The sequence below is a fragment of the Lynx canadensis genome, chromosome B3 (genome assembly GCF_007474595.2).
Source record: "Lynx canadensis isolate LIC74 chromosome B3, mLynCan4.pri.v2, whole genome shotgun sequence".
NCBI classification, from domain to species: Eukaryota; Metazoa; Chordata; class Mammalia; order Carnivora; family Felidae; genus Lynx; species Lynx canadensis.
Genome location: NC_044308.2, coordinates 81379997 through 81391401, shown reverse-complemented (window position 1 = coordinate 81391401; position 11405 = coordinate 81379997). Strand labels below are relative to the sequence as shown.

General features: G+C 37.2%; 1 protein-coding gene across 2 annotated transcripts in view; it reads right to left on the bottom strand.

Annotated features, from left to right (window-relative positions):
* Window positions 1–217: 217 nt before the first annotated feature.
* Window positions 218–11405, bottom strand: part of NUBPL (nucleotide binding protein like) — a 226491-nt gene continuing 215303 nt past the window's right edge. Inside the window, exons 10-11 of one of the 2 annotated variants that reach the window (XM_030318898.2) lie at window positions 9520–9602; window positions 218–2022 (exon numbers count right to left, since the gene is read on the bottom strand). In XM_030318898.2, the coding sequence (XP_030174758.1) occupies window positions 1960–2022; window positions 9520–9602 (146 nt within the window). In that variant the 3' untranslated portion in view covers window positions 218–1959. The remainder of the gene's footprint in view (window positions 2023–9519; window positions 9603–11405) is intronic. The other variant, XM_030318897.2, reaches the window with a different exon arrangement.

Below are 11405 nucleotides of genomic sequence, written 5' to 3'. Positions count from 1 at the left end.
GCTTTTTGGTATTTAGAAGTATTCAATGATTATTTGTATCAGCCTTCTCTTAAAAGTCAATAAAAACACAAATATATATCTACAGCTTAAAGTCATTACCTCCTTTTCACAGTGATGAAGAATGATTACCGTGTGTTCATAAATACTTTTATTCATGATTTTAATTAGCATGGATAATTTGGCCCAAGACATTTCAGTTCAGACACAGCAACACGTGTTTATTTAATTAAAATTTTATTTTTACTTTGAGGTAATTGTAGATTCACGTGCAGAGATTCCATTGTGTCCTGTTACCCAATTTCCTCTAACAGTAACATCTTGCAAAACTATAGTACAATATCCCCCAAGACATTGGTATTGACACAGTCATAACAAAGAACATTTCCATCCTCATGATGATTCCTTATGTTGCCCATTTAGAGGCACACATAATTCTCTCCCCTGCAACCTTCTCCCCTTAAATTCCAGAAACCACTAATTTGTTCTCCATTTCTATAATTTTGCCATTTCAAGAATGCTCCATAAATGGAACCATATGGTATAAAACCTTTTGGGATTGGCTCTCTCATTCAGCATAATGGCCTAGAATTCATCCAGGTTGTTGCAGGTATCCATAGTTTGTTCTTTTTCATTGGCGAGTAGTATTCCATGGTTGGATAGATCACAATTTTGTTTAACCATCTGCCCACTGAAAAGCTCTGTGTTGTTTTTGGCGACTACAAATAAAATTGCCATGAACAGTTTTTTATGTGAATACAAGTGTGTGAAAACATGTTTATAACAACATGTGACTCCCTAATTTTCTACCTGTTTAACTACAAAGCAGAAGAAGTCAAGGTATTTGCCAAAAGTCATAGACCACTTCTTTGTAACTGAGGGTCAACTAATGATTCTTATCAGTACTTGCAGCTTTATAACTATTTTGTTTCCTGACCTTGGAAAACTCCCCCAAATATCTTTGAGCCTCAACTAGATAAGATATATGCTTTTCAAAGTGTATCATTTGAAACACAAACTCCATGAAATGCTCCTAAAAGGGATAGGATAAGGCCTTCATGGTCAAGTAAGTTGGAGGAAATGCTGAATACCGTATTTCTCTTTTGAAATAAACAAATGTTCTTTGGTATAAAAAAGGGAGGATCCAGTATCCCACTGTCCAAGTTCAAATTCCAGCTCTATCACTTGCTAGAACAGAAACCTTCGGCAAAACACTTAACACTCCCATATCTCAGTTTTCTCATCTATAGAATGAAGGTAACAACAGTACCCCACTCATACGAATGCAAGATTAACTATACGGACACAAGGAAACACCTGATAGATGTTACCTATTATTATAACTATTGCCATCATAACCAGAATCATCAAAATCATTGTCATCTTGTTAAAAATATACATGTCCAGGCCCCACCCCTGCAGATTATATTCAGTAAGTTTAGGGTAGAGCCTGGTCCAGATGAAGCAGAAGTTATTTTACATTAAGAACGTGTCCAAGACTGTCCAAGACAAGATTGAAACTCAGACCAAACTGACTGATGGAGTTATCACACTTATATCAGTATGCAGTTAATAAATCCTTTAAATGACTAACTCCATAGTCCCACAAAAAGAATACAGTTTTAACTCTCCTGAATTGAAGGTTGAGCTTATAATATAAACTCATGATTCTCCAAGGGGTAGTTCCATTAAAAAAAAATGCAGTTCTGTGCAGTTGGTACACATCAGCACTCAAAAAAAAAAAAAAATTCCTAAATGTAGCAGTTAACATTGATATATAAAAATTTTACTTGTGAGTCATTGCTTAGCAAATCAAATCTGAAAATAAGACATTATTTCCTTAGAAATAAAAGAAAATAACCATGATTCTATTATTCCTGTAGGTTGCATCACCACACTGCTGATTTCCAAAGGTCTTCTTATTGTTAAGCACCAGGCAAATTTCCAGAACACTTGGGGAATTCACTTTAGAGGTGGTGGCAATCTTTTTACCACTTCTGCGGCAATCCTCAGGTAAGCTTTGGCCTGGAAAAGAACAGACTCATTTGTTCTACATTTCTCCCCAGCAGACATCAAATGACTCATGAACTGTTGGCCATAGCTGCCTGCTGAATTTAATAGTCTAAAGGATGAGTGAGCTGAGGAAGTTCAGCAGTGAGAAGATGGTGTCATGCACACTGCAGGTGGGGCAGGGAAGAGAGGGTTTTAGCATTTTTAGGGGGCAGCTACTTAGAAGGCGACTTTCTGAAAACAATATTTAATACCAGCAGTTACTGTTTTCAAACTCTAATTCCCATGTCATCAAACTAGCAACCCAGTCCAGTTGTAGAAAAATTGTATCTTCTTCTTGTGACAAATTGATATCGTGAGTTAGATGCTGCCCAAACTTCTTTGGCATAAGAGCTGTTAGTCATTTCAAATGGGGCTGTTTATTACCACCCTATGGAGCATTTTCTATTCTCTCTGAGAATGGCATCCAATACCAGCAATGAGCACCTTAGGCTCCTTCACCTGGTGAAATTTGGGTACCAGGCAAGAATTCCTGGGTTAGGTTGTTACACTCTTCATCTTTGGGATCCCCAGAGCAGACAAATACTAAGAGCAACTCCTAAGCCACTGTGGGTCACTGTGTTAGTCACAAACTATCCCAATGCCTACATGGTCCCGTCAGAACAATGGTCATGACATCTGCATTTTAAAAGTTTTGAATAATTAGGGGTGCCTGGGTGGATCAGGTCATGATCTCACCTAGAGTTTGATCCCCACATCCAGCTCTGTGCTGACAGTTCAGAGCCTGGAGCCTGTTTCAGATTCTGTGTGTGTGTGTCTCTCTCTGCCCCTCCCCAGCTCATGCTCTCTCTCAAAAATAAACCTTACAAAAATGTTTTTAAGTTTTGAATAATTGCAACGCAAATGTTATTTATTTCTCCTATCTTATCTATAAAAAGTAACTGTAAGACACAATAGTAAGGTCTTCTAAAAACCATTAATTTATATGTTTATATACTTAGATTTATGAATATGCCACCACTACTACAATACTATGGTTGATAATAGCTAAAATTTACTTGAGTACTTAATATTTACCAAGTAATGTTTCATTTAAACGGGCAGCTACTTTAAGGGATAAATTCTGTCACTAATCCCACTTTATAGATAAGGAAACCTAGACCCAGAAAGGTGAACAGTCTTTCTCGCCTGAAGCATTATAGCTAATACCAGATGAGCTGGTCTTTGAACCTAACCTGACTGCTCTCTGACTCTGCATGGTAAAAGAACTGTTTGAGGTCTGTTTACCCTGACTTACAGAAGTGTTTTAAGTGTGACACATTTTCATTTTTGAAAACTATACTTGAGCCCTAACAGCTGACTTATGCTTTATTTTATCAGAAAAGTATTAAAATCTCACTTAAGAGTCCATTTTTTAAAAAAGAAAAGTTCTTGGGGCGCCTGAGTGGCTGAGTCAGTTAAGCATGCAACTTCAAATAAGGTCATGGTCTTATAGTTCATGAGTTCAAGCCTTGCATTGGGCTGTGCTGTCAGCTCAGGGCCTGCTTTGGATTCTTTGTCTCCATCTCTCTCTGCCCCTTCCCTGCTCGCTCTTTCTCTCTCTCTCAAAAATAATATACATTAAATTAAAAAAAAAAAAAGGGAGACACCTGGGTGGCTCAGTCACTTAGGCGTCTGACTTCAGCTCAGGTTATGATCTCACAGTTCCTGAGTTTGAGCCCCGCGTCAGGCTCTCTGCTATCAGCATGGACCATGTTTTGGATCCTCTGTCCCCCTCTCTCTCAGCCCCACCTCTCTCTCTATCAAAAATAAATGTTAAAAAAAAAATAGTTCTCAAAATATGAATAAAGCCTTACATTTTTTTATCGAGTACCTACTATACCAAGTACTTTGCATAAGTAATCACACTTATGTAAAATAAGCATCATCAACTCAACTTGGATAAAGAAACAGTCACAAAGTCACTAAGCTGGAAAGTGTCAAACCTGGGTCCACCTAACTCCAAAGCCTAGATCCTTCTACTACATTACATATTAAATATTTCCTTTTTTTAACGTTTATTCACTTTTTGAGAGACAGAGACAGAGTGTGAACAGGGCAGGGGCAGAGAGAGAGGGAGACACAGAATCAGAAGCAGGCTGTCAGCACAGAGCCCAACACGAGGCTCGAACCCATGAACTGTGAGATCATGACCTGAGCTGAAGTCGGATGCTCAACCAACTGAGCCACTCAGGCTCCCCTACTACATTACATATTAAACAGTAAATCCAAAGTACAAGTAATTTTAGTCATAATGCTTTATCTAAAAATGGTTTCACTCTCTGCTATAGTTAACAGAAACAAAAGTTTTGTTTAAAAATGGAAATGCCAGGGGGGCTCCTTGGTGGCTCAGTTGGTTAAGCGGCCGACTTCAGCTCAGGTCATGATCTCACAGTCTGTGAGTTTAAGCCCTGCATCGGGATCTGTGCTGACAGCTCAGAGCCTGGAGCTGCTTCCAATTCTGTGTCTCCCTCTCTCTCTGCCCCTCCCCTGCTTGCTCTCTCTCTCTCTCTCTCTCAAAACTAATAAACATTAAAAAAAAAAAGTTAAAAAAAAATAAAAATGGAAATGCCATGTACTTTGTAAAGAAATATTTTTCTTAAATCTAGTATGCTGATTTTCACCCATGCATCTCTGTAAATACCTTTTATCTCCTAGTAGCTTTTCTGAGTATTTAGGCCTAATATTTCTGTGACGACAATTTAGAGTTCACTAAGGCAAGCTGAGAGAAAGCCATCATTGTATCATCTTTAAACTCTTACTTATGTTAAATTAGAGACATAAACCTATCAGACTACACAAAACACTGAACGATTCCAGAATAATCAAATTTGCTACATTTAACCTTTGCTTTTTAATGGACTATCTCCAAGCTTAAACTTTCAATATATCACACTCAAAGTAATGGTTAGGTTGTCATTTGCTGAGAAATCTCTAAAAGTGCTTAGTTTAACAGTTTCAATTTCTACAAAACTGTTGAATTTGAATTTTTTCAGCCAGTGCAGTATCATTTCAACAAATAATTTCTGGTTCTTATCATGTGCGAGTCACTGTTTTGGGAAATCTGTGGGATGTAATGATACAAAAGGAAGGCAGAATAGTTCACTTGTGAAGACCTGGAGCCTCTGCAGTTAAACAGGCCTGAGTTAAAATCTTAGCTCCATCACTTACTAGCTATGAGGCCTTGGGCAAGTTACTTAACCCTTCTAAGGCTCAGTTTCCACATCTCCAAAATATCTAAAACAACAGCCACTAGGGCGCCTGGGTGGCTCAATGAGTTAAGCATCCGATTTCGGCTCAGGTCATGATCTCACCATTTGTGGGTCTGAGCCCCGCATCGGGCTCTGTGCTATCAGCTCAGAGCCTGCTTTGGATCCTCGGTCCCCCTCTCTCTGTGCCCCTCCCCCACTTGTACTCAGCTCTCTTTCTCTCTCTCAAAAATAAATAAACATTTAAAAAAATTAAAAAAAAAATAACAACGGCAGCTATCTCAAAGGGTTTGGGGAATATTAAGTAAGAATAAGGTATGTGAAGTGCTGGCACAAAAGAATGAAATAAATATTAGTGGCTGCAATTATTACTATTATGTCCTCAAGTAATTTACAATCTCATTGAAGAGCTCTTATGAACATGTACTTGTGGGTACTTTTCCTGACTGAGGAACAAGCAAACTAAATCCCTGCCTTTTGTTTAATCCATAACTAGCAAAAAGGCAATATACACATATCATATATTAAAAAATATGATTCTGATTTCTCAAACTATTAATATTCTCTTTTTTTTTATCACCTCAGGTATACATAAAATAACACTTCTATTCGAGATCTTTTATTGAGGCATCTACAAACACAGATAACATAGCTGGATGCTATTTGTCTGCTCTATCATTAACAAGTTAAAGGAAATGGATGGCAAACAAAGTGCAAGAAGTTTTACAGGGAACTTTTTTCCTTTGTTTTTGTTTTTAAGGATTTGAAGTCCTAATTCATCATACATAATCCTATTAAAATTATAAGGTTACAGTAAATTAGAAATTATAAGATAATAGTTTCCACTTTGAAAGTCTTTATCAGGAATACCTTACAGCACACCTTTCTGTATGTCAATATTAAGATTTTTACTTGATAAAAAGGATGAAAGCACAAAATATCAGTCCTTTATGCGTCCATTACTTGTTTCCTGGACGCAAGGAAAGGCAAAAAGTAGATAGAGTTGAATTAATCATTATAATCACACAAACAAGAGGCAATGCTATTGAACTTAAGAGTTCTGAATCCTAAGTGTCCACTTCCTCTCCCATCCTCTATGGCTTTCTCTGGCTATTTCATGCTACTTATATTTGGAGAGTCAACTATTCTCCTTTCCTCAGTAGTGCTCATTTCAGAAGGTTTTGCCTAATGACTGAGAAGGTAGCAGCTTGTTGGTACTTTTTAGTTGGTACTCTAACTCCTGACAGCTGTCTGATAGTGCCTTAAATTCAGTACAAATCATATTTTAAGTTGATCAGTATCACTTAGGTATTCACTTCCTGTGAAAGTTAGATGTTACTGGGAGAGTGAAGTAGCAAATAAGATAATGTATTTAATGCACATAAGTACTGTACTCTCTTAAAACAAATTAAAGAAATCATAGCTATTAGTATAGGACCCGAAAGGTATATGATAAAATGGAACTATTGAGTTGCAGGGAAAAGACTTGTCTGTTAATCATGTTTTATCACTTATTAGTTCTGAAACCTTGGGAAAACTATTTAAATTCCTTAAATCTCAGTTTCCTTGTCTGCAAAATGGGGACTATTTATATATTGTATTAAGTTGTAAGCATAGAAATTGTGTAACCAAAATGTCTGACAATGTTTGGTACACTGTAAGGCTACTACTAGGAGGATGATTCATAATAATGAATGTAATAATTTCCACGGAAACAGAATAAATACAAGGCACTAATTTCTTTTTTTCCTTTTCATGGCCATGTCTAAATCCTAAAATTGCTCAGAAATCTTCAATATTTAAGGTTGAGAACGTGGTACGTGAAATTCTCACTGCTTTTGCCAAGACCTCACCAAATCAAATCTAGCACAAACCACAAAGGCTTAGGCTGTTCTCATTCTCATAAATGTCAGGCAGTAACAGTAAAACAATAGGTCTAACGTTTATGACAATGTAAATGAGATTTAAAAAAAAAACAACTCCAGAAAACTACATAAACACTGCTGTTTAGAGTTTTAAATCATATTATCTTTTGATGGCTGCTATATGTTTTCTTTTGCATTACATTCCTTTAACTTGCTTGAAAGGTTCCTCGCTTTTGAGAAATCTCAAAGAAAACAGCAATAATGGATAAGTGGAGAAAATATTAAAAAGTTTAAACTTGTGGGGTGCCTGGGTGGCTCAGTCAGTCATGATCTGACTTTGGCTCAGCCATGATCTCGCAGTTCATGAGTTTGAGCCCCGTGTCGGGCTCTGTGCTGACAGCTTGGAGCCTGTAGCCTGCTTCAGATTCTGTGTCTCTGTCTCTCTCTGCTCCCCCTCCCACCCCCCCACCCCCCACTGCTTGTGCTCTCTCTCGCTCTCTCTGTCTCTCTGTCTCAAAAATAAACATTAAGAAAAAATTTTTTTAATCTAAATTTGTAATTGATATAATGTAGTAAGTAATTATTCTTAGTCATAAGAAATCACCTTAGAATGTCTTTAGTCTGTTCTTGGGAGGCATTTAAAAGTGTATAATTAAACTCAATTTTCATACAACTTTCATTCTGCGTAAAGTACACCTATGATAGTTGGGTTGGCAGACTTTAATTATGAGAGTAATAAAAGGTTATGGTTTTTGCTTATCTGAAAGATTTCTAAGAAAAGATTGAAAAAGAAATTTCACATTTACCACCTAAAAGGCAGGAAAAGAGAAAAACAATGATAAGTGCAATACACTACACTCTATTTCCTCAGAGATCTTATCCCCAGCAACTCAATCACCTATACCATAGATACTGACTCTTAAGAAATGGAAAGGACCTTGGGCCGCTGAGAGAAAGAACTCAAAATCAATGTACTTTACATATCCAACATTCCTGACTGTCGAATTATTTACAGTTCTTACTTCATTCATGGTTCTAACCAAGCTCAGCTCTTTTATTTTCTAGTTCACATAAGATTGGAGAAAGCTAGGAATGAAAGGAGTAGTAGTTATAGATAGTCAAAAGAACAGTACTATAAAGCTATACCCATTAGCTAAGGGAAAAACAAAAAAAGAATAGCTATTAGAAGACTGACTGGGGCTTTTCAGCAAAGGAATACAAAAACTACATCAAAACTGATGCACCAGGTGATAGCTCAGCTTCTAGCTTACACAACAAGTGCTACTTAGGACAGAAGAGATACATATGATTGATTGTATTTCCATCTAACAAAGAGAATAAAATAAAACAATTTATTCTTAAAGTCATAAAGCTTCAGCAATCTTGAAAACCTATCAACTGTATCTCCAATGATGCTGGCTAATGAAACACAACTAGTTTTCCATCTCATCTCCCCAATCATATTTATTAAAAATAAAGGCAATGAAAATCCCATCTCTAATGCAGTATAACAATTTCCCTATGTCCAACTTAGTATTTCCTTACACTATGTTCCCTTCTCAAAACAATGAGCTGAACTTATACAACTTAATACAAATACAATAATCTTGGGCAGTTAGATACTGCTAGGCAGCAGGATAAGAATTTTACAAATGCTCATTGTTAGTGTTCTTCATAAGAAAACTAGTAGGGTAATGGCTCTTTTTTTATTTAATTAAAAAACTTTTTTTAATGTTTTATTTATTTTTGAGAGAGAGAGAGAGAGAGAGAGAGAGAGAGAGAGAGAGAGGTAGAGAGAGGAGGGGACAGAGAATGTCAAGCAGGCTCCGTACTGACAGTAGAGAGTCTGATGCAGGGCTCAAACTCAGGAACCATGAGATCATGACCTGAGCCTCAGTCAGATGCTTAACCAACTGAGCCATGCAGGCACCCCAGGTGATGGCTTTGTAAGTGAACCTGTTCAGCTAATAATTCAGAGCCAGCAATGGTATGCTTACCATATAATATAGTTATTTAAAGATGCTTTGAATAAGTTAACTAATATTTAATATATGGACTGCAAATAGATAAACTTGATCTTCCCAACTTTCTTCCTAAATATCAAAAAGTGTATATCCTGTAAAAAGATACTAAAATACATGGGCGCCTGGGTGGCGCAGTCGGTTAAGCGTCCGACTTCAGCCAGGTCACGATCTCGCGGTCCGGGAGTTCGAGCCCCGCATCGGGCTCTGGGCTGATGGCTCAGAGCCTGGAGCCTGTTTCCGATTCTGTGTCTCCCTCTCTCTCTGCCCCTCCCCCGTTCATGCTCTGTCTCTCTCTGTCCCAAAAAAAATAAATAAACGTTGAAAAAAAAAATTAAAAAAAAAAAGATACTAAAATACATATTTAAGATCACTTACCTCATCACTTTCAGGCTGTGAAAACACAATCGGCTGGCCTGTATCTGAAGTTTCCCTTATACTGAGATGTAAGGGAATGTCCCCTAAAAGAGCCCACCAGACATCCATTAGCACTATAAAAGTTTATACAGGCATTTGGAATTTCACTATGTGAACTTCAGAAAAAAAACAAAATTTTCATTCAAGTCAACTTGAATTATGACTATCCTCATATTGCTAAATCTCTAAAAAAGAAATGTCAAATGAAAATTAGGGGCAACATATTCCATTTGAGGGTAGTTCAGACATTGTATATGTGTATATGAAAGCTATATGGTAGCCAATCAAGGGATAAGGACTCTGATTTATTCTTTGCTGTGGGTCTTCTAGCAAGAAATGGCTTAGAAGACATTTGTAAAATTATTTCTCCCTGTAATATCTGATATAGACACATCGTACTAAATAACAAGAGGAAAATGAAGAGGGAAAGATGGGGAGACAAAGCCCCAAAAAAGAATAAATTATCTTCCTGAGGTTGGCAGATGAGTGAGCTAAGAGAACTGCCTGAAAGTAAGCCAGATCTGTTATCTCCACGACCTGCCTCTTTATCATATCTAACTACTTTTCTTTATGTATTAATCTATATAGCATTATATATAACTTGTGAGCTTGATGAGATCTCAGCAAGTATATAAGACCTCTACTACAGACTTGTCAGAAAGATTGTGTGTCTCTCCTGAGGATATGTTACTATTAGGTGGTAGAATTTAGGGTGAAAATGCTCTGATCCATAGTCCAGTTGACTCCACCATACCTTCACAAATGAAGCCTTTCAAAAGGCTTAGACTTAAAATGCTGTAAATGGAGTCTTAAGTAGAAGAGTTGACTCATCATGGTACTGAGCATTCTTAGAACAATTCCAAATCCATGCAAAGGTTACTGAAACCTGGTGTGTATGTGAGCATGTTTATGCAAAATAAGGCATTCAGCACCATGCCAGGCTACTTAAATAAAGCAGAAGTATATGTTACAAAATTACAAACCTATTATAATTTATATTATGAAGTGCATAGAGGAACGGGTAATTCATGCTCCTCTTGTCAGCAAATTTGGGGATTTTAATCAACTCTTTAAATCTTTCTTAAATGTTCAATAGCCAAATGACAAAAAACATGAATATTTCAGTAGTCATTTAAATTTGATGTCTATTCTATAGATCAACTTAAGCCTGTAAGAAACTGTCACAGGGGGTAGGGGAAAATATGTTATATAAAATTCTTAGAAACCAAAGTTTTTTCTCTTGATTTATGCCATTATAGTAAGGAAACCTGAATGTTTTCATTTCTACTGCAATAATGGAAGAAAAAAGGCACAACCTTCTCCTTTATATAGGCACCTATCAATATAGTTTGTGACTTTCAGGGACTCATAATCCTATCTATAAGCACAGAAGAGTTGATCAAGAAAGAGGAAAACCCTTTTAGAAAATAGGTGGCACACCATAGTGAGAGTGGTAATGGGCTAACAGTTGCATCACAAAGGAGGAGAAAAAGGAGTAATGGTATGGAGAGTGGGTAAAATGCAGTCTGGCCTTGAAACGCACCTTTAAGGGGCCAGGTCTGAAAGAAGCAAGGGCATATTTCAGAGACATAACTGTTACAGAGAAAGTTCTGAGAGCCATTTTCCCAAATAATTATTTAGTGCAGCCCAATGGATGAAAATAAATTAAGAGGCAGCCCGGGAGTCAGTAAAGGACATATTAGGGCCCCCGGGAAGTTCAACCAGCCAGGAGGCCATAGCTGGGAGAGCTCTTTCCCTGACTTCAGTTCCTTTTTCCTGACTACAACCTCTTTGTTATTGAAGCCCCTGCTCCAGATCATGGAAGTCTCATTGGGCCCCATGACTGC